Here is a 25,589-nt window from a genome sequence, read left to right on the forward strand (position 1 = left end):
CTTTGTAACTCCAATTGCCCTCTTTAGTTGCCAAGTTCCAATAACCTGGGTTAGTGAAACATGCTCTGCTGGAACTGTTCACTCACCTTGGGTGATTTTACTGAAAGGTCAGGGAGCAACTTTGGCAACAGCCGTGAGCAGGCCGGTGTTAGATGGAGCTGGGACAGCACAGACAGATGCTGCCTGGGAGGAAGGAACATCCCTCAGCCCCTTAGAAACCCTTTGGTTTCTAAGATATTGATTAGAAGTAATGGAAGTGTAAGACTTTCTCTATGAGCTAATTCCCATAGCAACAAATTTCACTTTGGCCCAGTTCAGGGTTTGTATGTTTGTTAGTTTGGGTTCTGTCCGTGGCACTGCTGGACAGCCACAAAGACTTTTGGAGCCCCACGTACTGAGAGCATTTGTGTGGACAGGGAGCTGCCGTGGGCACGAGTGGGGTTTTGGAAGTGTGCCATGCCAGTGGGCAGGGAGTGACTGGTGTTCCAGCCAGGCTGGTGATGGCCTCACAGGACTCTGCAGCTGTGAATGCTGCTTAACAGTGGTTTGTGGAGGTGACCCTGTCTGTGTGGGCTCATAGTGACCTAGGTGGGACCTTATTGTCCATTTGATTGATCATCAGGACTAAATACTAGCCGGTGTGGTAAATTGAGAGTAAGTATCTTAGGATCAATGCGTTATTACAGTAAACCCTAGAAATGTACCAACCTGAGTTAGACCAAAGCTTCTGTAATAATTGTTACCATTTTTTTTAGAACATGCTTTGAGTTAACCTAGACTGAGACATATGAAATTTTTAAACTTTAATGAAGAAAAAAAAGATGGTCACAAGAAAGGACTTGCCTTCCAAGTATTCAGCAGTGTAAGAGCTTAAACCAGTGTGAAGGGAAAGAATAACATCGTAATTCTGGTACATTGTATGGTTATCAACCATCTATCCACTACGATGACCTCTGCAAAGATTCACACTCTCAGTGTGGATTAGAGCATGTGAGTCCTGGAACTACCTATGCTCTTGCTGAGCAAGAAAATGGGACAAGTTCCCTTTAAAAACTAGTTACTGATGAGCTGGCAGGGACTGCTGTCAGAATGGAAGGTGTGCTCAATGCCTAAACTGGAAATGCATTTATTTCCCCAAAACTGTTAGCCCAATTGAGGTAGCAGTTAAGTCAGAAAACCAGGCTTGTGTTTTGGCTTTGGGGGGGGGGCAGAAGGAGGAGTACAAGATTTGTCCTTTTTAAGCCCATCTTTTGTTGTTACGTTTTTTTTTAAATATTTCTGCAGTTCTTCCACTTTTTTCATTGTCCTGTCTTTAAAGAAGGCCTTTGCCGATGTTGCTGTTGAGCAGGGCTGCGGGGCAAATGAAGGACTCAGCAGTGGGAATGGTTGGCAGGTTGGTGTTGGGGGTTGCATCATGGTGGGCCACCTTTGGGACAGTGTATGACAAAGCAGACTTCCCCTGAAACAGCATCATCATAATCGGGTCAGACTGCTACTAAATAGATAGTTATTACAGATCCAGAGAGTATACTCATGTAGCTTATCTGTGTTTGTGACCTAAAAACTGTGAGGGAAATACAGTGTGGTGTCTCTTAGAGTTAGTATCCACCTCTGATTTCCTTGAATGAGTTTGGGAGAGCCAGCCAGGCTGATTGAAAATTAACAGAACAGAATCTGTGTGAAAATGTGCCTGGTGAATAAAATAACTTTCTTTTTAAGGCTAGATCTGTTATGAATAGATGGTGAACGTAGTTGTCTGCCTGCAGAGCAGTACTCTGTGAGGACATTCACTTCTCCTTCCCCAGAAGAGTAAATTGTCTCACCACCCAACAGTTTCCCAAAACATGTGGGGTCTGGTTGCTGTGCCTACTTCAGACATAAAATAGAAGCTTCATCTTAACATGTTTTCCCCAGATCTCACCTGGGATCTCTTCAGCCCCTCATGACTTGTGGCTCTGCACGCAGTGGAGGAGGGCAGGAGGAAGGCTCGAGGCTGTCCTGTCTGGGGGGACAGAGCAGGTGCAGCCTGTCTTTTAGCCATTTCTAGTCCAACACCTCCTTCTGCTTTTCTCTGGTTCCTGACTGGTACGAGGCACCCACTACGGGCACCAGCCAGGTGATGGGTGTTTCTTCTGTCTCACTGCTCAATGCACAATGCGTCTGTGGCACCTTCAGCAGGGCAGAGGTTGGATTTGTCGGCAGGTGGCTCCTTAACCTGTAACAGGAGCCTCAGCAACCTCCTGTGTCAGGTTGCAGGGGAAGAGATTTTGGGGTTGCAACTTGCCAGAGCTCTAGAAGAGGTGTAAAGCATGTCCTTCAACCCAGCAGTATTCCTTATGGAAGCAAATGTGAGGTCTGTACGTTGGGTTTTGCGTGTTTGTTTTTTAAAATAAACTTCCAAGACCGTTGCCAGCAGAGCTGTTTTGCTTTTTGGTTTTATTGTTCTCCGTAAAATGAGACTCTCACTTGAGATGTGTTCCTGATGGGGTCAGGGATGAAGTATTTTTAGCAGCCTTGGTGATTCTGCTGCAGCGCGTTCATGCCTCGCTCGTTCAGGGCTGCAGTTGCTTTCTCAAACATGCGTTTGGGGCTCCTGCCAAGATGCCCAGGGCGCTGCTGCATCACGTTACGAGGTCCTGCTTTGTGCGGGCAGAGCTCAGCCCAGCAGGGCTGGCTCTGGGGGTACGGCACGTTTGGCCAGCGAAGGGGTGTTGGGGTCACACTGCACGCTGCCCTCGCCGCACACCCAGCGTGGGGGGCTTGCTGCCTGCCTCCGGAACCGTCCGGAACCGTCCGGAACCGTCCGGCCTGGGGCTTTCTCCCTTCTCGGATGTCAGTGGCACCGGGGTTGTGGATGCAGCTGGTTTCCTAGGCAGAGCCCCAGGTCACCGCTGAACACCCGGGCTCAGCATGTCTGTTTGCTGTTGCTGCTGGATTTTGCTTTCCAGAAGTCAGTGAGCTGCTGCCTATTGCGACACTGAGGGAATGAAATGAAGTGTCCACTGTCTGTCCTTTTGTCACACTGGGTTAGGTATTTTCCTGCTGCTGTTGCTCTACAATAAGCAATGTTTGTGGCCCAGCTTGGGCTCAACATTAAAATCAGGAAAACTGCTTGCACTGCTGAAGTACTGTTTTTGTTTTAAGTGCTTGATGGGTTCTGGCTGTGGGAGTAAAGATTCTATGTTGGAAGATTGCCCATGAACACAAAAAATCTGTGGTTTGAATGGTTTAGTGATTAGAAAAGGTTTCTAATACCAAAAGTCCATGTCTTTCAGGTGTATGGTTAGAGCTTCTCCAGTTATGGTGATTTCTTCTAGGGAACTTTGAGCTCTGAATTCCTCATGCACATCCTCTGCAAAGTCTTCTGGAATTTGTCCCAAACAGAATGTGGAGAAATTGTCAGAAGGTGTTGTGTACAGATTCAGTGAGCAGCAAGGACTGTGAACAGCAGAGGAAACATGACTGAGATCAAGTTTTAATAATGTTTAGGATCTTTTTAGCATTTAAATGTGTTTTATCAGGGTAGTAAGACAGCTCTAGGGAACTCCCTGTTCTTCAGGAGAGAAGTGTGCTGTTTTAAAAGTCTGCCTACATATTTCACTAGAAATATTTTGGTCAGCTTTACAATTGGGTGTTTCATGAAGAAAACAATGGTGAACCCCCAGTCTAGAGGAAATCTGATCCCTGCTGGGATTGCTGGTGGCATCAGTGCTGGTTTGATCTCCCCGTTCTCCCTCTCCTGCTGCCCGTGCATGCGGATCTCTTGGGTGCATGCGGATCTCTTGGGTGCAGGTTGGATCTCTTGGGTGCAGGTTGGATCTCTTGGGTGCAGGTTGGATCTCTTGGGTGCAGGTTGGATCTCTTGGGTGCAGGTTCTGCTTTGCTGAGGCTCTGCTGGTGGTGGGACAGGGACCCCTGCCCCAGGTCACAGGGGGGTGTGGGATGTGGGTGTCCCTGCAGAGCCAGGGATGGGACGGGGAACACGCTGTGTTCATCCCACGCACGCTCCTTCCCAGAAGACAGAGCTGTATTGTTGGGACAAAGAAACGTGAAAATACTAAAAGCACTCAAATTATTTTCTTTATTTTTTGTGAGCCTTTTGTGGAACTCTGCAAAGCAGCCGGCCCAGCGTGTAGAGCCACTGGCAGAATTCAAAGGTGAGCTGAGAGTAGAAAGAAAATTGTAAGCTTTTTGAGTTTTTGCTGCTGACAAGGAAAGGGCTTTATATTTTTGTATGAGGCATTATCAACATCAGGCTAAGATGTCTGGAGAAGTAGTAAAAAGATAAGTGATGACTGATCTATTTAAAAGGAGAAAACATTTTCAGTCAATCTGTTTTCAGGTGGTTTTGTGGTACATACTCCATTTTCATGACTATTACTTTGGTTTTAAAAATTCAGCTTTCTTGTGTTGTCAGCTGACTGCAAGTATCTGGGTCTTCAGTACCGCTCCAAAAAAGTCAGAAATTATCAAATTTTCTTCTATTCATATTCCAAAAGTTGAAGGAAATATGGGTTAAAGGGAAGAGGTTTTGTAGCAGAAAGGACATGTTATGTTTGTTCTTTTATAAACTGTGAACGGAAATAATAGTGCAGTGCTATGCAAGGAAGAATTATGTATTAGTTGTTGAAAACAATTTTGAGTTGTAGGGGTTTCTTTTTTTGTAAAACAGTATAGTGGGTGTTTAGGTTTTTCCGGATCATTTGTTTTCTTGTGGGGTTTTTTGTGCTATTTTTTCTGTATTTGTTTTTTCAAATACTGCTTTGACATTCTACTTTCACCAAGGCCACCAAGAAGCATCAACCCAAGACAGTGATTTACTGGATGTTCACATTAACCAAGCTGTTAAAGTGTCAGGCTGTTATCAATTGGAAGCTTCATTAACCTAGAGCTGATAGCTGTTAAGGTTGCCTAGGCAAAGAGCAGTCCATTTTCTTGGAGCAAGGGTCATACCCTGAACAATTTAATTGCTCGTCAGATTTCCCTGTACTGTGAAACATCTTAAGAGATGGTCATAACCCAAATGAAAATGACTCTTAAAAAAACTGAGTCAAGGCTGAAGACTCTGGATGAGGACACAATACAGTAGCTTCAAGGGATATTTCCCATGTTTTCTGAGTGTAAGACTGAAGGTTGAGGTGCTCTCGTGGCTAATATTAGGTAAGAGAGCTTTTGGGGGAGGAGCATTGTCTAAAAGGGCAGAGGTAGGAACAACACATCCATACAGTGTCCAAATGTGTTATGCAACCCCAGAAGGCAGCACTGGCAGTGGGTGTAATGTGGAGACAAACCAACAGAGCAGGTTAGACAGTGGTATCTTTTGTAGAGCAGTCCATACTGTTAAAGAAATTAAAGAGAAATGCAAAAGCCAATGTGCTTCCTGCTTTATCAAGAACTCAGTTCCAAATGATGTTAGTTTGGCTGCTTCTTCACCAACAATAGTGCATCAGTTTGGGTCTAGAGTCATGGATGCTATAGCTGGAAAGGAAAGGGATGCAAATTTGGGGAATTTTGATGGAGAAGACAAACTAACCTGAAAATACTCAAATACGAGTGCTAGTTTCTGTAGTAGCCAGCTGCCCCTGTCGTCTGTGGGAAGGGACAGAGTTTCCTGCTTTCTGTCGGTGTGTTGAGCATTTGATCGATATACAGCGCTCTTCCCACATACAGTGGTCTGGGGTGAGGTGATTTTGTAAGCTTCTGGATAACATCACCGTGAGCAAAGATTGTCGGAGCTTGTGACTTCTGGATTGATCAGTCAGTGAAGTCACTCAATTAATATTTTGCTCTTCAAAGAAAGGAATAAACAGGGATAGCTGTGTGCCAGCCAGTGACTGCAGCAGCCTCTTGCACATCATGAGCCCACAGCACATGCAGAAACGAAACCCCGATTTTGTTCAGTATTTGCTCTGAAACCTGCAAGATCCAACAGCATTTTCTTTTGTCTGAATTGGTGCATGTAGTCACTGCCCCTCTTCATAGCTTGCATTCACGTCTTGGTTTGGTGTTCTGGAATAAAGATGTCTTCTCTAGAGTGTCTTAACATCTTAGTTATGGTTCATGAGGAATCTGCTTTCCTCCACACCCAGGCTGTTGTGGCTTTATTAGTTCTATCTACGTAATATAGGAGTTTACTTCATGAGTCATGTTATGCAAATCTGAATTTCAGATACTGCTATCAGTGGGTTTCATTGGCTTTTCTGCTTTTAGGATTTTTGTAGGTTCTGCAAGTTCTAAATTTGGCTTCAAATTTTCAGTTATACTGTGACTTTTGTTACTTTCATGGCAGAAGACCATTGAAAAGCAAACAAACAGAAGGAAAGCAAAGCATACAGTTTTCTAGGGGAAGTACAGCTGGAAATGACTGTGGACATGAAACTCCTTCAGAAATCAAGACGTGTGTTCCAAGATTATCTTTCACTTTTAAGCTCAGAGGAGACCTGTCAAATTCAATGTATCCAAGCCACCTTAGTGAGTGTAAAGCCTCAGCTATAACACTGAGTTAACAAACAAGCCTGTGCCAGCTAAGCTGCAGTAACCTGTCATGTCCTGTGCTTGCTGCACACCTTGGGCTCATTTCAGGGTAGGAACAAAATCTTAAACCTTGATCTACAGACTTTAGGTTCAGGCAAACCTGAGCATCCTGCCTCGCACACACGATGTCCAGGGCAGCTCATGTTTGCAAATGCTGTGATTGACACAGAGAAGCTCCGTGTGTTGATATGTTAACATGTCCCTGAATGGCAAAACTAAACCACCAAGACAGTTGCTAAAGGGTGAGAAGATGCTTTTTGTGGGTTTGTTTGTTTTTTTGTGTTTTGGAGTTTTTTCCTACTATTTTAATAAGATGAAAATGTGAGAAGGTAAAGTTTGGTAGCTCAAAAATCTTTAACAGTGATAACGATAAGTAATCAATTCGATACATGGATGTGCAGTAAAGCTGAAAACTGGCAAGTGAAATTCTGTTTGAAGGAAATTAAATCAATTTCAACCATAGTTGTGTACCTTCCCAAGTTGTCATTGGGGAAAACACAGTGTTAAGACTAAAATAAATGTTTTTGGGTGGAGTGTGTGTATTCTGAATCGGTTAGACTTACATATGGGACACTGGGGTGATGTTCATGCCAGCAGTATTGGGAAATGACACACCAAGCCTACTTGGAAATGTTCCATTTCATCGTTCTGCAGTTTTTAGTTTGCTTTATTGGTAAACTTAATCCTTTATGCAGACTGGGCACTTTGCCTTGATTGTGGTTTCTGCTCAGCCAGAGCCATGTTGGATAGTGTGCTAAAAGTCTTTATTTTGTATTTTACTGTGTCAGGAAGAAGGAAGTTGGTTTTTTATATGCAGATTTCTAACAGATTAACCAATTCATTGTTTATTTAAAAAAAAAAAAAAAGACCAGAAGTGTTGAAAGCCCTTTGCTGCAGGTCACAGGTCTGCTGAAGTTTGACTTAGTTTTTCCCTCCCTCGTGGTTGGAAGCAGAGGGTCTCCCCGTGACCATGAAGCAGCAGCCGTCAATGAGCCCCTCGGCTGCTCGTGCCAGGCTGAGGTGCAGGCATTCATCTGGGACTTGCCAGTTTTTTCCATACCTGGAAAGATGGAAAGGAATGGACAGGGATTTAGTGCAGTTTTGTATGTCCTTTGGGTGGAATTCTTTAAAGTTCCATTCCATGTTTGGAAGTGGAGCTTAATCAGTACTACAGTGAGGCTTTGGATCATGGCATGAGTAGCTGGAATAGACAAGCTGCTCAGTCTCTCTGCACTAGGTTATGAATGCTGAGAAGCCCTTCCCTAACTAGACATCATTTAACCATGTATGCAGATCTGGTCTAGCAGCAGTCTGGCAGGCAGCAACCGGATTTCTCTCGTTACTGTGGAAGAGTTGACTTGATGAAGCAGTGATCAGAATACCCTTGGAAATGTCCTTGGTGTTGATGTCTCCTGGAGGGTGACCTGCCCATCCACACAGCCGTTCCCTCTCCGAACATCCCCTCCTGGGGACACCTGCATGGTGTGGGCTGCCCTCAGTGGTACTCCAGTGCTGAGCTGCATCATCACAGCCTGCCCTGGTCCTTCCTTCAGACTCACAGTGATGGTTTTGTGCTGAACTGGTTATAAAAAGCCCCATTGGTGCAGCCACACTTCATTCACGTCGTGGCTGTGGGATATGGGATTTATGGACTAACCTCTCTCTCTCTCCTTAAGTACTAATGGAAACATTTTAAATACTTCTGGAAACAGGTGTGAGGAAAGGGAGGACTGTTTTTATTCTGATGATTAAAACTGGGGCAAGAAACTGCGACCAGTAAAAAGAAAGTAAGTCCTGCATAGAGCATCCTCTGAGGAAATCTGCAAAAGACAAATATAGTCAAAACTTTATTCGAGTGGGTAAGTACAGAGGAGGGGAACTCCAGCTCTGTGCAGTGACTTTGAAGTCTAGGAGCTTAAATTAGAAGGTAAATATTAAATAATGCATTAGCTTAAAGTACTTCTGGCCCAAATGGTACCTCTTACCATTAGGTTATTGCTGCATTTATAATCACATGCAGGTTTGTAATTTGTATATACCAGCAGAATGTTCAGGTGGCTTCAGCCCTTGTCCTGGGCAGTAAGTGTGGGAGCAGGTTGCTGGGTTTCAGTTTTGAGGTTAGTATGGATCAAGACCAGGATCTGTGTTGGGGTCTTGCAGCTGTGCAGGAACTTACTGATCACCACAGAATTAAGGAGGAAGCCTTGTGCAAGAGGCCTCATATCACTGAGGTTACTGATCCAGGAGTGGTGTTGGGGTATTAACCCTTCACTGGCCGTATGAAGTTCTACTCAATAAAGGCAAATCCTATGGCTTTGAATTTTAAGCAATCTGTGTTCATTTTAAGTCTCAAAAGGGAGGAAGGGAATTCAGAAGTCCAAACCATGAAGCTTTAGGAACAGCAGTGTCCTAAACTGACAGGACAAATTATAATGTGTATTTCACAGCAGCTAGAAAACCACGAATCTGATTTTTCTCTTAAACATACCCACAGCACTGTGGGCACCATATCCTTTGTGACTCTGAGGAGGGCACACGGTGCACTGGTGGTGCCACCTCCCCCAGACGCTCGGTCCAGCAGGTCAGTGCTGGTCAGTGCTGGTCGGTGCTGCCGCGGGGCCGCACGGAGACAGCCGCCCTCTGCCCGGCTGTGCCCAGCCCGGTCCTGAGCCCTCTGCTCCTGTGCCTCCAGAGGACTTGGAGCCAAATCAAGGATGTCCTGCTATAGTGCTGGCCCAGTTTCCTTCTGATAATTATAGCCTGTTTTTAGGCTTCTCTGCTGTTTCAGTGCCAGGAATTTGTCTTCCTCTAACGATTCCTTTTGTGTTGTCATTTTCCCAATTTCCTTGACACAGGGTGCGCTGCTCAGTTGTTGCTGTCAGGAGCCCTAACACTGGCTTTCCTTCCCATCAGTCAGGTGTGTGCCTTGGGTGTTCAAGAGTCATTTCACATGTGAAATACTCTGAAGGAGGGAGGGAGCGGGGAGGTGGCCTTTTCTCCACAGTCTAAGCACCACTTTAGGGAACAGCGCAGTGAGAGAATGATCACAACTTGGAAATTGAATTTTCTGCCAGTTTCTTACTCTCTCACTTCATATTTTGCATTACTTAATATTTAGTCCCTGCTTCATTTTTTCCCAGAACTTTTTTTGTTTTAAGGGGTCTTGGAAAGAGTTCTCATCTTGTTACAGGGGTCATATGAGAATCTAATCTCCATAAGTTTTTACGTTCAACCAAAGCTCATTTGCCCTTCTCCCTCCCCTCCAACATCCTCTCTCCAGTTTTACAAAATGACTTCAGGAAAGAAATACTGTAGAATGTGAACAAGCTGCAAGCTGCCTGTGGCTGCACCCCCATTACTGCTGATGCTGTGGGATGGTGCGCAGAGAGTGCCCTTAGCAGGAAAGTGTGCTCAGTGCCCCATCTCTTCCCTGCTCTTCTCAATACTGGCTCAAGTTACTAGGCTTTTTCTTTTCTTGGCTGAGACACTTGGGAATGTCTATGACACCCCACGTTGCTGAGACTTGATCCCATCATGTGGTGGTCACTGTCACTGTCTCCTGCCGAGCGAGTTGTTGGAGAAGCAAGGCAAGGGCAGCAGCACTGCTGGAGTTCCTGCAGCAGCAAGTTCTACACTGACTCGCTACTGGATTGCAACGTGCTAGAGCTGTTTGAGTTTCATTTGCATGGAAGAGTAGCTGTTGATGCTCTTTTTATGATGTTTTTATTTCTTCGTGAGTATAGGAGTCTCCTTTTAGCAGCATGGGACACCAGTGCTCAGTTGCCACACTTTGGGAGTGTAACAGAACTCACTGAGGAAAGCATGGGTTCCTCTTGGATGAGGAGCTAGACCAACTCCTCTTAATGGAGGTGAAATTCAGCTTGGTAGGTTGAGTTTGTTTTTATTGTTTGGTAAAGCTTTAGAAGGCTCTCTGAATATGTTTAAGTAGACTAATGAGCATATTTTCATGAATTTTCATGGATTTGTTTGTTCCTTTATATGGTGAAATGACCTATTTGAACAATAGTAAAATTCCTGTGAATCAGACTGGGTTGTACCCAACATAAGCTGCTTCCTAAATAAGGCTAGTGATGTTCTTTCTACACAAGCAATTTTACCACCCTTCCCTTTCACCTCTGTTAAATTGGATCTGCTGTCATTAACAGATGACCTTTTGGTTTTGGGCATCTGGATGTTTCTCAGTATTGACACTGCTTTCTGATAGGGAAATCTGCCATATGAATGTGAAATAGTTCCTTGAAAAAGTGACGCTTTTTTTTTTTTTAATATTTCTTGATATTGTGTTAGATTGCGATTCCAAATCCAGTGTGTGCCCTAAACTTGCACGAGGACAGAAATTATTCAGTTTCTGTTTTTAGTGGAGATTTCTCACTAGACTCTTGCAACAGGGTAGATGGCTCTTGGCCTGGTTCGTGCCCCCCGTGGCTCTGGAGCGCAGCGGACGGAGCCGGGCGCTCTCTGCAGCGCCTGCAGTGCGGTCAGTGCACCGTGCTGAGACTGCTGCGTGCCCTGGACACGTGGGTGAGCGCAGAGATGTGGCAGATGGGGGCTGGCATCCTCGTTTGGTACAGGTCAGCAACTAATACCAGTGTTTCTGTGTGCTGTTTGTTAGCATGCTTCTAGGCAGAGAATCTCAATACCTAATACTTCTATAAGTGGATCGATTTTTAGAAACACTCTTAGCTTTTAACCCTGAGAATACACTTAGAGAAATAGTAATGCAAGTGTCAGTTGAATTAGATTTCCTGCAGTTTTTGGGTTTTGCAATCATTTTCATGGCACTGTGTTGCAGTTTGGAATCTATGGCATTATGGTCAGTTGTGGTAGTTTCACTTTCACTTGCGTCCTGCGCATGTCTTGGCCTCGGTTACTGCAGTGGTGCTGCCTGAGCTCTTCCCGAGGCGCAGACCCGCGGACAGGAGCAGCTTTGAGGCAGCTGGTGTTGTGGCAGAGCGTTACAAAGTGGGGTGGGGAGTGGCACCGCTCCCTCAGCCGCCTCCCCGCCGCAGGGCCCCGGCAGTGCTGGGGACACGGCGCGATGGTGGGATGGGTCTGTGGGTCACCCACTGTACCACAGACAGCTCTGATATCCACCTGCCTCTTCCCTTTTGTCTCATCCATTGTCCTTCATGTCCTGTTCCCTGACATCACAGAAACGTCCACAGAAACGCTTCTGGGCCGTATCATTTAACATCTCTACACCAACATGGCATCTCTCCCGCATGAATCAGATGTTACTGTTCCTGCTCTGTGGACTGTTTTTCTTCCCAGTTCCTGTTCTAAATGGCCTGTACGATGCACTTGTCCTTTCATCATAATGTTTTTTCCATAAATACCACCTGACATACCAGTATCATTTAAGACAATGGCTTTTTTTGTTGTCTGTCTTCTAAATTTGACTCCTACAGAATACATTTTCAGGTTTTAATTCCTCTTATTTTCCTTTTTTCCTAATGAAAACTGAATTTTGTACACAGTAGTATTTTCTTCCACATTACCCATGGTTTGAGTCAGTCAGGAGTTTTTCCTATGTTACCTTGCTGAAATTTATATTTTGTGAATTAATGTGTCAGTGCAGAATTTCTTCACATTACCTGTGCATTACTGCAAGTAAAGAGAATGATTTAAAAACAAAAACGCAAACGTACCAAACCCAAGCACTGTGATGTCTGTCAGAGCTTCGAAGAGACATTGGCTCAAAGGGACAGACATAAATTAAAAATGGAAAGTTCAGTCCTTATATCAGTGCTGGCTGCAAACATGCTGCAGGGTTCATGCACTGAGGAAGTCCTAAAAGCCCACTCCACTCCTGTCGGGTTTGGCAGTTCCTGGTATGTCAGCCTTTGGAGCACCTTGCATACTCTGAATTAATGGCTTGGCTTTGGATCATCTTGTCTCTGTCCCGGGTGAGTGATAATATTTGCTACAAACAGGGAGTATCAGTGAGACAGAGAAGAGCAAGGGGAGAAGGAGCCATGAGCTGAAGGTGCCTTTCACAAATGGGTCCAAAGTAGTGGAGCTAGATGGCTTAAGGTGCTGTGGGTCAGAGCTGTCAAGCAGAGTGATGAGCCTTTGCTTTATATCTTCTAAATATGATAGTAAAACACCTTATCTTTGACAAGGAATTTGGGGGTAGGGGATGAGTGGTGCTGAGGTTTATTCTTGCCCCACTGTCAGCTCTGGTTACAGTGCTGTGCTGGTTCTGTTGTGTGCTGGAGTCCTGTGACAATGACTTTTTAATTAGAGCTTCAGCCTTCCACGAGATCATGTTAATATTCTGAAAACTGTGTTTAGGGATTATTAAACAGCAGTGTTTCAGCAGTGCTGCAATTAGAGCATATAGTTATAGGTGGATTTATGTCCTGATGCGCATCTTGGAATCGGTTATCAATTCTTGCTTGACCCTTGCCCCCAGGTCTGTCGTGTTGTGTCGCTGAGGAACAACTGTGTCACTTTGACTCTATTGATCTGCTCCCGATTTGGTTATGTTATCCTGGACCATTTTTCTGGCTCGAAGGTGTGGTTTTAAAAATAGTGCCGAGCGTTGCACAGCGCCTGGGAAGCTCTGTGGCTTTAAATGCCGCGTCCCGGCCGTGCGGCGCGGCTGGAGCGGCGCTGCCGCTGCCGGCGGGGAGCGGAGCGGGGCCGGCCCGGCTCAGCCATGCTCGGCCAGCGGTCCGGCCGAGGGCACTGCCCAGCGCCGGGGCTGCCCATGGCCGCGCGGGGATGTTTATGTGGTGCTGCTGTACCTGCGTGTGCTGCGAAAGGGACTTCTGCGAGCCCGCAAAGGTGAGGAGATTGCGAGCATCACTGGAACAGCAGTAGCTGTCTTGTTTGGCTGTTTTATTTGAATCTCTAATGGAATTTGACCTCGTTTTGTGCATCAGCCTTGGGAGCGCTGTGTTTTTCCTCTGGGCACTGCTGCTGACTTTCAGTGGTTAGTTTTTTATATAGCTTTTCTTCGCTTCATAAGCTGGAAAGTATGAAAAAGGCTCCTGCCTGAGTGAGTGTTGCAATCCGTAAACAAGATCAAATATGGTGCTGGTTTTTGGGATTTTCTGGTTATGTTGTTTTGGGATTTGTTTTTTATGAAACAGTGAACAATGAAAGAAGGTGGGTGCAGATGCAGCCCAGTGTTAAGAGAAAGGTACTTGCATTGGTAGCTTTTTTAGTGTGACCTCTTGTTTTGCTGTTTTAGCTGTGCAAAATGTATTTTCACAAAGTAGTAAACAAACTGCAGAACCATATTCTTCTTCAGGTAGAAAAAGAGTAAGCATACTGCTTCCTGTGGAGCTGGTGACCTTCAGAAATGATTAAGTATCTTTCTTTGGTTTCATTGAGCTGTGTAGCTTGGCATTGCTCTTTCCTAGTCTTGAGTTAACAGTAAACAGTATCTCTCCCTCAATTTATTAAATATTGAAGAGAGGCAGTATAGTTTCTGATGCTCTGATCTGCAATGCAAAATAGAAGCTATTTCTCTTTGAATTGTTACAGTTAGCTCTCCCATCCATTGTGGCTCTTTTCTGGAGAAAAAAGAAATCCAGGACTCAGACTGTTTTTGTGCTGTTTGCCTTTGCCATTGCTGAAGGTTTGCCTGTTACCATCTGCAGAAGACATGGTTGAGAGATTGCATAGTGTTCCTGTTGTGTTTGAAACACATATGTCTAATCCATTGATTTAGTTGACTCACAGTTCTTGCCAAAGGAGAATAATATCTTCTGTACTGGATGTGTATTCTTTGTCTCACTGCATTCATCAGTCTTCATAACAAAAGTGGCACACAGGTGGCTCTCAGAAACAGCCCTGTTAGAAATGCCAGGTTGCAGTGATACGGACCACAGCGCTACAGGGCAGTAGGAAAACGGGGGTTAAAGGTGTTGTACCTCCCAGGTTGATAGATGTTTGCTTTGCATCTTGGCACATATAACATCAGGCTGCTGCATCACCTCTTGAGAGCTGGAGAGAGGAGTAGTGAGCACAGAATACCATGTTCTGTGCTCTCTAGGCCAGGTCAGGGTAGCCTGAGCAGCTTTCCACCACACGTTGAGGAGATGCTGCACTGAGGGCTGTCTCTAAATGGAGATCTCGATTAGGATTCTTGGCTTTTGCAAGAATACCAAAAGCAGTGTAGTGACTTCAGTATTTACCTGATTCAGTGTTCCCTGTGGATTTCTGGACAGGTGCCCTGTTGCTTGACTGCTGGGTGTTCACCATCCCTTGAGCACACCTTCCTCTCTGATGTCTCACTGCTCAGTGTTCTCCTCTTCCAGGTTTCCCAAGGCAGCCGTGCCATGTGCCGGCAGCCCCAGGGAACGTGTGTCCCTGGGCTGTACGGACTGCCCTTGCCCACATTGTGCTTGTCCTTGACAAGCTGAGTTTGCCACTTGGAGCAATATCAGAGATTTAGGTGGTGCTAATGCAGGAGTACCTGCAGCACTTGGGGCAAACACAAGCTGTCTTTGAACAGGGCAGGAGACTGAAGCAGCTCTGTTGCATAGCTCTGACAAGTATCAGCTGATGTACTGTGTGTGTTATATTAGAAAGGCTTTAAATAAGGAAACAATGTGTCAGGAAATGCTCTACAGGAATGACAAAGCAATATGTTTGCAGGAAACATGAATCCTGTTGTTTTTAAATAATATTGTACGAACTGTTGATTGGATCAGCTGCTTTCAGGATGAAGTTTGGTTATGGTCATGCTCTGTGTCGTTCCTGCAGAAAATACTACAGCTAAAAATAAAAGAAGTGAAGTAAATGTAGAAGTGCAGTTGCTCTGCTCATGTACTGGAGCCCTTTAGACTAAACACTTGGAGGGGGCATGCATATTAAACCTCAACAGAGAAACATCCCCTGAAAAAGGGGAATCCTTGCTCTTGCAAAGGATCTGTGTAGACGAATCGTGCAGAGGGATCATTCAGAGGCATTTGTCCTCCCAGACTCCAGACCCAGTTTGCTTCAGTGCTTTGCAAGTCAAAGTTAACTTGCAACCACAAAATTAAACTCTGTTCTTTACAAATGAATATGTAACATGCGGTAATAATCTTTATTTATCAGATAGCAGCTTGAAGCATTAAAAAAAAAAAAAGCCAAAACCACTCTAACTCTCTGGGAAGTGTTAACAAAAATTTTGTGTCTCAGGTAATGAGATATGATTCAGACACACTAGTGAAAACAGGATGAGTTAAAAAAAAACAAAACCAAACAAAACCCCATGATTTTATATAGTCACTTTCTGATAAAAGCTTGTATAAACTTGTTTCCTAATCCACTCTCTCCTACTGACTCCTTTACTTAATTTTTTGTTAGGTTTACCTCATTTCCTGTCATTATTATTGTAACTCCTGGCCTGATTGGCACTCCCCTCAGATTAAAAATCAGGGAGCTGCTAAAATAAACATCCATGGATGTTATTTTGGCCATATCTTTTGCTGCATCATCCGTTTCCACCTTCTATGAGCCCTTGTGTATAATTCAGTTCTTTTTTATTTTTCCAGTCAGATTGTTGTATCCATTCCCTTGGACTTGCATCACCCACAATGTTGCCCTGTTTATTCAGTCAACACCAATGATTTTCTGCTTGACTAGTCTGTAGCTTGGGGAAACCATTACTGAATTGGGCCACCAAGCCTTACTGGTTTTGCACTCAAAAATACCTTTTCTCAAGATTTCAGAAGTTTGAAGTCAAGAAGGTGATGTCTTTGGCAGCAATTTGGTTTTTAAAAAGAATTAAAAGGGCCACAGACAGCCTCTTAAGGGAGATGTTACACTGCACCATGTCAGTCCCTTCTGTCTCCTGTGTCAGTGAGTACTCGTGGGCCAAACTGGTGCCTGGTCCCGCATGTCCCCGTCCCATTTGAGGGAACAGCTTGTCCAGTGTTCCTTGCCTGAGCCCATTGCACCAGGCTGGCAGGCACTGGGGATGCGCTGCCTGAACCACAGGTGGGAAAAGTGTAAGTCAGTTTTGTAGCTTCAGCTACCTCTTAACCAGTTAGTTAGTGATGTGTTTGCTTCCCAAGAGGCACAGGGCCCTGTGCAGGTGGAGTCAAGCAGGGGGAACATGTGAGGCCCACCAGGCTCCACTGCACTGGTGCTGTGGGAGAAGCGTCTGGGACCAGCAATTGTCCTGGACTGACAGGGACTCACCGGAGCTCCCTCGTGGAATGGCTTGTGTTGGTTGTGACAGATACTGCCTGCAATGCTCTCTGATACAGTGACTATGACATCATGTGGCAGCAGCATCTCCCATCATTCCTCCTGACCCCAGCGAGGTCTAAAGCTGAAATACTGGTCTGCTTTGGGGATTTCTGCCACTGACAGCTCTGAGGAAAAGACAGCTGGTTCCTTCATAGCTAAACTCTGTTTCTGACACTTGATGCAGCACATGAATCACAACTCCATTTCATATTAAATTAGGTGACAAGGCCATGGACAAGTCTTGCTGCAGCTGGCTTTACCAGACCCCAAGCTGTGGTTGAGGATTTGTTTGTGTACTTCAGGCCATCACTTGGTGGACGCTGCTCTTGGCACCAGTGTCAAGTGAAGCAGTTCCAGGTCACCTTTCGCTCTGGTGGTGTTCCTGCGGTCTGGCTGGTATGGGGCTGGGGCCTGATGGTGAACCGTCTTTAGGAATGTGGTAATAGCATCTCCAAGGGCCTTATCACTAGGTCCTCGGAGAGCTTGCACCTCAGCCCTGGAGGGAGTTGCTATCCTGTCTGTCCCCAAGCTGTGACAGTACAGGGTTAGGCAGGGGGCTGCTTGGTTTGGACCCCTCTGAGGAAAGGGAGAGCATATGTGAAACATTGCTGGGTTGTGGTTGCTGACAGCCCTTGTGTTCGGGGCAGGACCTGCTCTCCCCTCTCTGCAGAGCAGGGCACACGGAGCCTCTGGGTTGGCAGATGGACCCTCAGCACACTTGTGTTGTAGTTATCATCACTCGGGACTGTTTAACTACTCTGAGTAAGATGGAAAGCCATTTCCTCTTGGTATAACAATGTTGGTTCCCTGCTCAAGCTGTTGTCTGAGGCAGGCAAAGGCACTGTAGTGCATTTTTTTCTTTTTTTTTTTTCAGGGTCAGTTTTCATTTTTGTTTACTTACTGTTTGGGTTTTTTTTCCATAACCATCCTGAGGGTTAATTGCCCACAGGCAAAGGCTGTTTATCTCTTAGAAACCCCAATTATAATCTAGCCAATGAGCTGTGCTGTGAAAAACACACAGCAAGAATTCCTTGAGCTGTCCATCTGTTTGTGTGCTTTCCTCAGATGGTTTTGGTTTGGCTTTGGATTTAGGAGTGTGCTAGGGAGAGCTCAGAATAGTTGCTGGCAAGGATGACCAGCAGTTTCTGTGGGTAAGTAGCTGGAGCCTGTTAAAATCCCAGCACGGGTTTAGGAAGGGCAGGTCCTGTCTGACCAACCTGATCTCCTTTTATGATCAGGTGACCCACCTGGTGGATGAGGGGAAGGCTGTGGGTGTGTCTATCTGGACTTCAGCAAGGCCTTTGACACCATCTCCCACAGCACACTCCTGGAAAAGCTGCAGCCCACAGCTTGGACCGGGGCACTCTGTGCTGGGTTAGGAACTGGCTGGATGGTGGGGCACAGAGAGTGGTGGGGAATGGAGCTGCATCCAGTTGGAATCCAGTCACTAGTGGTGTCCCCAGGGATCAGTGTTGGGCCAAGTTCTGTTTAATATCTTTATTGATGATCTGGATGAGGGGATTGAGTGTACCATCAGCAAATTTGCAGATGACACCAAGCTGGGGGGGAGTGCTGACCAGCTGGAAGGCAGGAGGGCTCTGCAGAGGGACATGGACAGGCTGGAGAGTTGGGCTGATTCCGAGGGGATGAGGTTCAAGCAGCCAAGTGCCAGGTCCTGCCCTTTGGCCACAACAACCCCCTGCAGCCCCACAGGCTGGGGACAGAGTGGCTGGAGAGCAGCCAGGCAGAAAGGGAGCTGGGAGCGTGGTTTGACAGGAAGCTGAACATGAGCCAGCAGTGTGCCCAGGTGGCCAAGAAGGCCAATGGATCCTGGCCTGGATCAGGAAGTGTGGCCAGCAGGAGCAGGGAAGTGATTCTGCCCCTATACTCAGTGCTGGTGAGGCCAGCAGCTGTGTCCTGTTCTGGGCCCCTCAATTTAGAAAGGACATTGAGGTGCTGGAGAGCGTCCAAAGAAGGGTGACAACGGTGGTGACGGGTCTGGAGCACAGGCCCTGTGAGGAGAGTCTAAGGGAGCTGGGGTTGTTCAGCCTGGAGAAGAGGAGGTTCAGGGGAGACCTCATCACTCTGTACAATCCCCTGACAGGAGGTTGGAGCCAGGTGGGCGTCTGTCTCTTCTCCCAGGCAGCTGGCAGTAGGACAAGAGGGCACAGTCTCAAGCTGCACCAGGGGAGGTTTAGGTTAGACAGTAGGAAGAAGTTCTTCACAGAAAGAATGATTGGACATGGGAATGGGCTCCCCAGGGAGGTGGTGGAGTCACTGTCCCTGGAGGTGTTTAAGGAAAGACTGGATGTGGCACTCAGTGCCATGGTCTCGTTGACAAGGTGGCGTTAGGTCATAGGTTGAACTCAGTGATCTCAGAGGTCTTTTCCAACCCAGTTGATTCTGTGATTCTCTAATTCTGTAAAATGCAAAGCTGCAGCAGCTTCTGAACATTCAGTCGGCCAATACAGTTTTTCAGGATAACTGCACTGTGTGTCACAAGGAATCACACTGGACCTGTTCTTTGTTTTTCTTTTGTATTCTTCTTGGCAGTAAAGCCAAGGCAGATGTTTCATAGAGCAGGAGCTTGTATGCACCCTGAGCACTTGCTGAGGGAAGGTGGAAGGTGAATTCATAAATGAATCCATACATGAGTGGGCAGTTGTGTTTCTTGGGATGGTTAAGTGCATCAGTATTTGGATCTTCTGGGTGTATTTAATTGAGAGGTGAATGATCAGAAATATTCTCCCTTACTTATGCTGTTACACAGGATTTGCCATCATATAAATATGCAATTGGAAATAAATAGTGACCCACAGAGTTGGTAGTATCAGATGTGTGGCAGCGTTGGAACAGAGAGACTTACAGGCCCAAGTTTTTATTACATACAGATGCACAAATGTAGGATGTGAGTGTGGAACCTCTGTTCTGGGAGACACTCAAAAGCCTCCTAGACATGGCCTTGGGCAGTTGGCCCTTGGTGGCCCTGCCTGAGTGGAGGGTTGGACAAGGTGAGCTCCAGAGGTTCCTTCCAACCCCAGCTGATCTGTGATTTGGTAACAACCTTTGAAAAGCAAAGCATTAGAAAAACACTCTCAACTCTTGATAAGCTGTAGGTCATAAATAGCTTATTGCACCATCTGGGTGTGTGAGGCAGGGGAATTTGTGTCACTTTTTTATTTTCTTTGGGACCTGTGGTAAGTTGTGCCATATGCAGTGTCTGTCTTGGATCCATAGTGACCAGGCACTGCCCGCTCACGGGACAGCGGGGCTGGTGCCACCTTCGCTCAGGTGTTTCAAGTCATGTGCTGCAGGTGTCTTCCAGGGAGGTGACTTGTGGCTGTTGATGGCATTTAATAGAATATGATGAAGGTACCTCACAGTAATTTGTGATGTTTAAATAGCTCTTCATTGTACCTGCCAGGGATTCTGTGTGTGGCTTTATTCAATACACACTCAGGTGGTTTAATGCAGATCCAATGGAGCAGGGCCTTGGGGGGCTGTAATTCTGCACACATGGTCAGGCACAAAGAACATTTTTTTTTTTTCTTCCCTCTGATTTTTATTCCCTGTAAGGTGTCAACGAGAGATCTTATTTACTAACGAACCAACTGTCTTGTAAATGTCATCAGAGACTGCAAGTCTCCACTCCTGGCGCCTGCCTGAGGCTGGAGTCCGTCTGCCCACTCAGCATGGAGGGATTGGCCAAGTTCCTGAGCCCATTGCTGCACCTGCCACATGCTAATGATGCTGTTAATGAGGGGTGTTTCCAAACAGGAAGTCTCAAACTTGACTTTGTATGAGTCTCCTAGATTTTCTGCCTGTATGACTGAACTGCCTTCAGCACAGTGGGAAAAGGAAACAAAACAACTTCTGAATGTTTTTGTGGTTAGTTTTAGCTGCCACTCAGGTGTACAGTCACCGGGAAGGTGACTAACATGGGTGCCTTGGGTGCTGTTAACTGCTGAGGCTGTGTGTGGCAGTCACTCTCAGCTCCCCTGTCTCACTTTGCCCTGTATGTTTTTATTCTAAGTAACATGACACTTTTCAGTCACACTTGTGAGGCTCCAGACAAGGGAGGAGGAAGCAGGAGTCCCCTTGCAGCAAGCTTGCTCTGAAAGCTGCTGTTCACTTATGCAGCTACCCTGCCTGTTTGAAAACAACAATCTATATTCTTGGTGAATGATTTTGTGTGTTTTCTCACTGGAAAAGTTCTAAAAGGGTGAAACACCTTTAGAGGAACTTCTATGTTTACTCTTCAGCAGCACCAAAAGGCAGAATCCTGAAGTGGGTTTTGGGCTGTGTGCTGCAGAATAGACATTAGAAAACCTGTACAGGAGAGGAAGCCTGAGAGCGTAGACAGTGCTGGGAATTCGGTGAGATCTTGAGAGAGACAAAGCATAAGGTCTTCACATGATTTCATTTGGTTCATGGCATAGTGCCGGAGCAGTTCTCAGAGCACCTCCTGGTGGGAGGGCACACAGCTCCCCTTGATCGGAACTGTCAATATACTGGGAAATTGTATAGCAAGGGAGATTGACTATTGAATTGTAATCCCTATTCTTATGCAAGCATTGACCATTACAGTATTTACTTTACCAGCATCTTTTCAGGACAGATTGCCAGGCATCTCAAATTCAATAATACGTCACCAGAATTTCCCAGGGACACAGTTTGTGCCAGGTCTTCCCTTTACAAAGTCTTGTCAATATGGACAAAGAAATTATCTCTGTTTTGTTCCAGAACTGCACTTTGCACAGCCATTTCCTTTTGCATTGGAAAGAACTCTTTTTCTTATCCCAGATTAATATCCACACAGCTGGTAATTATAAAGCAATTATCCCAACATGGTTTATTCTACTACTGCTGTTCTAGGTTATTTTCTGCCACGGGTGTAGGGAGGTAACCTGAGCAGATTTGCTGAAGTCAGTTGACTTTAAAAGGAGGGGAAGAGAAAGTTTGTACTAAATTTTTCTCTCACAAAATTTGTGTCTGAGAGGAAGAGTGTACTATTAGTGTAATTTATAGTAATTATCCACACATGTAGACTAATTAGACCCAACCTGAAGTACATTGAGCTGATAGAAACTCTTTACTGCAACATAATATTGAAGCCCCATTAGTTCCATGACACTTATCTGTGCAGATCTCAGCTTGGAGCATGTGGGCTGCAGAAGAGCTGGTGATCAGCAGTTGTTTGGTTCTGGGACACAGGGTCAGTCCCACACTCACTCAACCCTTACTGCTGCCCAGAACAAAAGGATTGTGAAAAAAAAGGATAAAATGTTATATCAAATTAATTTGTTAACATTTTGCATAAAATTTGTGGATCTTTCTTTTTTTCGTCTGCCACTAATACTAAAATGTCTTTGCTTTGGAGTAGGCAGAGATTGTCACGAATGGATTGACGGGTTTTTTGAGAAGCTCTTGGTTCGTAGGCAGTTAACAGTAATAAGATTGTCTTGTGTGCTGCACAGACACCTTGTGCTGTGCTGCTGTTGGGGTAGGGGGCAGGTTGGCAGAGCTGCTCTGTGAGTGAGGCTCAGAGCAGCTGTGCCACGGGCGCTGGGTGATGTTACCAGGCCAGACGTGCCCTGCACAACCAGGGTCTTTCTGTCCTTCTAGGCCATAGGGAGAAATCAGATCAGTGACAGCCCTGGGAAAATCTTAATGAAATTATAAATTCCAAGAAGAGGTATCTTAACAAATGTGTATGACTTAAAAATGTACATCCCTACATTTTGGAGACAGCATGTTCTCTGTGCAGTACTGATGTCATGCATATTGTTGGTCCCATTGATTAATATGAATTCTTAGCACCAATTTTCCATTGATTTATGCCAAGATCCGACAACTCTAAACCCGGGCAGATGGAGCTCGTTCAGCCCTGTAAGGCCATCCATCTAAGAGAAGGTCACTCTAAACAAACCTACGTCCTGAGGACCTCGCTGCCACCGTCCAAGCTCGCTCGGCCCCGGCAGATGAACCTTAGGATTAAAGGGTGGGCTCAGTTCAGCGCACACTGTGTCTCACCTAAAAAATCCATTGCGCAGGCTCAAAGGCCTTACCCGCATTTGCAAAGCCCTGTATCACCAGCGTGCTTGTAATAAACGTGGGTAGAGACCTTTCCCAAATCTTCGTTCGCAAAGACTGGCCATGATGATGATGATGATGCCAAGATCCAGGTTTTCTAGAACTAAACCCTCTTAAGAGAGCAGCTGATATTTCAGGAGTCACAACTGACTGAGAACTGATATTCTGTGGTTTCCAGCAGCTGAACTCCTTTGGAAAATGGTTTTCCAGGCGTCTGACTGGTTTTCCTGTTGATGGGATAGCAAACAGAGAACCTCAGGGTTATGAAAGGATCCTGGCTGATCCCCAGTGTGGCCAGTGTTGCTGCCTGCAAGATGTTGATTTTTTTTGCATTAAATATGGAATATTGAATCGAGAGAGAGGGTACAGTTAACTGTAAGAGCACTTTTTGTTTTGTAAAACGCATATTCACAAACACGGACATGGTTCTGCGTCTGGGCAGTAGCTGTGGGTCAGCTGGCAGCTGTTCCAGTGCAACAGCCCGGGAGCTGCCTGGCCGGTCCCCGCCGGGCCGGTGGCCGCGGGAGCCGAAAGTGTAAAAGCCATTCAGGGAGATCGGTGCGGGCCGCGGTCGGGGCGGTCCCCGGGCCCGGGAGGCCTCCGTGCCGCGAGGGGGCGGGCGGGGCGGGCGGGGCCGGGCCGGGGGGGCGGCGGGCGCGCTCCGTGCCCGGGCAGGGGCGGCCGGCGGAGCCATGCACGGCGAGCGGGCGCTGCTGCTGCTGCGCCGAGACAAGGTACGGCGGGACCGGGCTGGCGAAGGGGTACGGCGGGACCGGGCTGGCGAAGGGGTACGGCGGGACCGGGCTGGCGAAGGGGTACGGCGGGACCGGGCTGGCGGGGGGGCGCCGCGGGCTCCCGGGGCTGCCCGGGCCGTTCGCGGCGGGCACTTGTCGGGTTCGGTTGCGCTGAAACAGCGTTTGCCTTGTTTTTTGGCCAAAAGCGGGAGTTCTCCTTTGAAACTCGCTGTTTTTCTCCTGCTCGGGGACACCCGCTCGCAAGGTTTGCCGCGGCGGGGGGTCCGTTCGGGTCCCCGTGTCTCTGTTAGAAGCACTGACCGTAGCAGAGTGGTTTTTTCGGGGTAAGTTTCACGGTTGCTGCTGCACAAACAAGTGAAGCACTGGGAATGACTCGGGTGTGCTGTACACTTGAACCATGTGGCTTCTGCTCTCAGTTACCTTCTCGGTCCCTTCACTCTCCAGCGGGTAGAGCCCCTGCCCTTGTACCAATACCTCAGAGTGCTCAGCCTGCCAAGCTCGGGTGCCCTGATGAGCATTTATGCTTGAGTTTTGGATTGTTTGAGGCCATTAAGTGGGCTCAAGTATGAGGGGTTTTGCTTATTTCTCAGCTTTTATTAAATGTCCGTAAAACACGTAATGCTCACTTGATTGATACTGTCCCCTGGGCTGCGAGAAAAAAGGTGCATTTTTGTAGAATTACTTCCATTTGCCAAGTTGGTTTGCATAAAGAATGAAAGGTTTTCTGTTGGTGAAGCTGATGATTAGCATTCATGTTTCTCTCTCCCCTTGCCTAGATCGAGCGATTGGAAGTCAGCAGCTTGGCGCAGACCTCCAGTGCCGTGGCCTCCAGCACTGATGGCAGCATCAACACGGACTCCGTTGATGGGACCCCAGATCCGCAGAGGACAAAAGTGGCCATCACACACCTGCAGCAGAAGATACTGAAGCTGACTGAGCAGATCAAAATTGAGCAAACAGCCCGTGATGATAACGTGGCAGAGTACCTGAAATTGGCCAACAATGCAGACAAGCAGCAGAGCGCCCGCATTAAGCAAGTGTTTGAGAAGAAAAATCAAAAGTCAGCCCAGACCATCTTGCAGCTGCAGAAGAAACTGGAACATTACCACCGAAAGCTGCGAGAGATTGAACAGAATGGGATCCCTCGGCAGCCAAAGGATGTCTTCAGGGATATGCATCAGGGTTTGAAAGATGTTGGAGCAAAAGTCACTGGCTTCAGTGAGGGAGTGGTAGACAGCGTAAAAGGTGGGCTTTCCAGTTTCTCCCAGGCCACACACTCGGCAGCAGGAGCTGTGGTTTCCAAACCCCGGGAGATTGCCTCCCTCATAAGAAACAAGTTTGGGAGCGCAGACAATATTGCTAACCTGAAAGACTCCTTAGAAGAAGGCCAGGAGGATGGGACAGGAGGCAAGGCTCTAGGCATTATTCAGAACTTTCAGTCAAGCCCAAAATATGGCAGTGAAGAGGATTGCTCCAGTGCCACGTCGGGCTCGGTGGGAGCCAACAGCACAACGGGGGGCCCTGTGGGAGCTTCCAGCTCCAAAACAAACACTCTGGATATGCAGAGCTCAGGGTTTGATGCAATATTGCATGAGATTCAAGAAATTCGAGAGACACAGGCAAGACTGGAAGAGTCATTTGAGGACCTTAAGGTTCGCTACCAGAGGGATTACACGTTGATAATGCAGACCCTGCAGGAGGAGCGGTACAGGTACGTGCTGTGGTACTTTGTTTCACAATTCAGTGCTGCGATCTCAGAGCACCAGGGCTGGGATGGTACTACTCAGCAGGCTGTTCCCAACAGCCTGATTCAGGTGAGAAGCTCTGTGGTGGTCTCAGGATTTTTCCCTCCTGGTTTTGTCCTTTGTAGATATTGCTGTCTTGCTGCTCATCTCCCTTTCTTTACATGAAAGAAATAGCAAGGAAAAAGGTTATTTCACAGTGTTTTCAAGATAAAAAGTCAAGCCAAAGAGTTTTAATAAGGTGTCCCAA

The 25,589-nt window shown here is 46.6% G+C and overlaps 1 protein-coding gene across 10 annotated transcripts in view; it reads left to right on the forward strand.

Moving 5' to 3' along the window:
- Positions 1-25,589, forward strand: part of TMCC1 (transmembrane and coiled-coil domain family 1) — a 114,808-nt gene that overhangs the window by 76,199 nt on the left and 13,020 nt on the right. For all 10 annotated transcript variants that reach the window (XM_039378464.1, XM_039378467.1, XM_039378463.1 and 7 more), the window contains one exon: positions 24,374-25,308. In XM_039378464.1, coding sequence (XP_039234398.1) covers positions 24,374-25,308 — 935 coding nt within the window. The remainder of the gene's footprint in view (positions 1-24,373; positions 25,309-25,589) is intronic.

This window comes from Pipra filicauda, unplaced genomic scaffold (genome assembly GCF_003945595.2).
Source record: "Pipra filicauda isolate LSUMZ 115617 unplaced genomic scaffold, ASM394559v2 scaffold139_size1960392_pilon, whole genome shotgun sequence".
Classification (NCBI taxonomy): Eukaryota; Metazoa; Chordata; class Aves; order Passeriformes; family Pipridae; genus Pipra; species Pipra filicauda.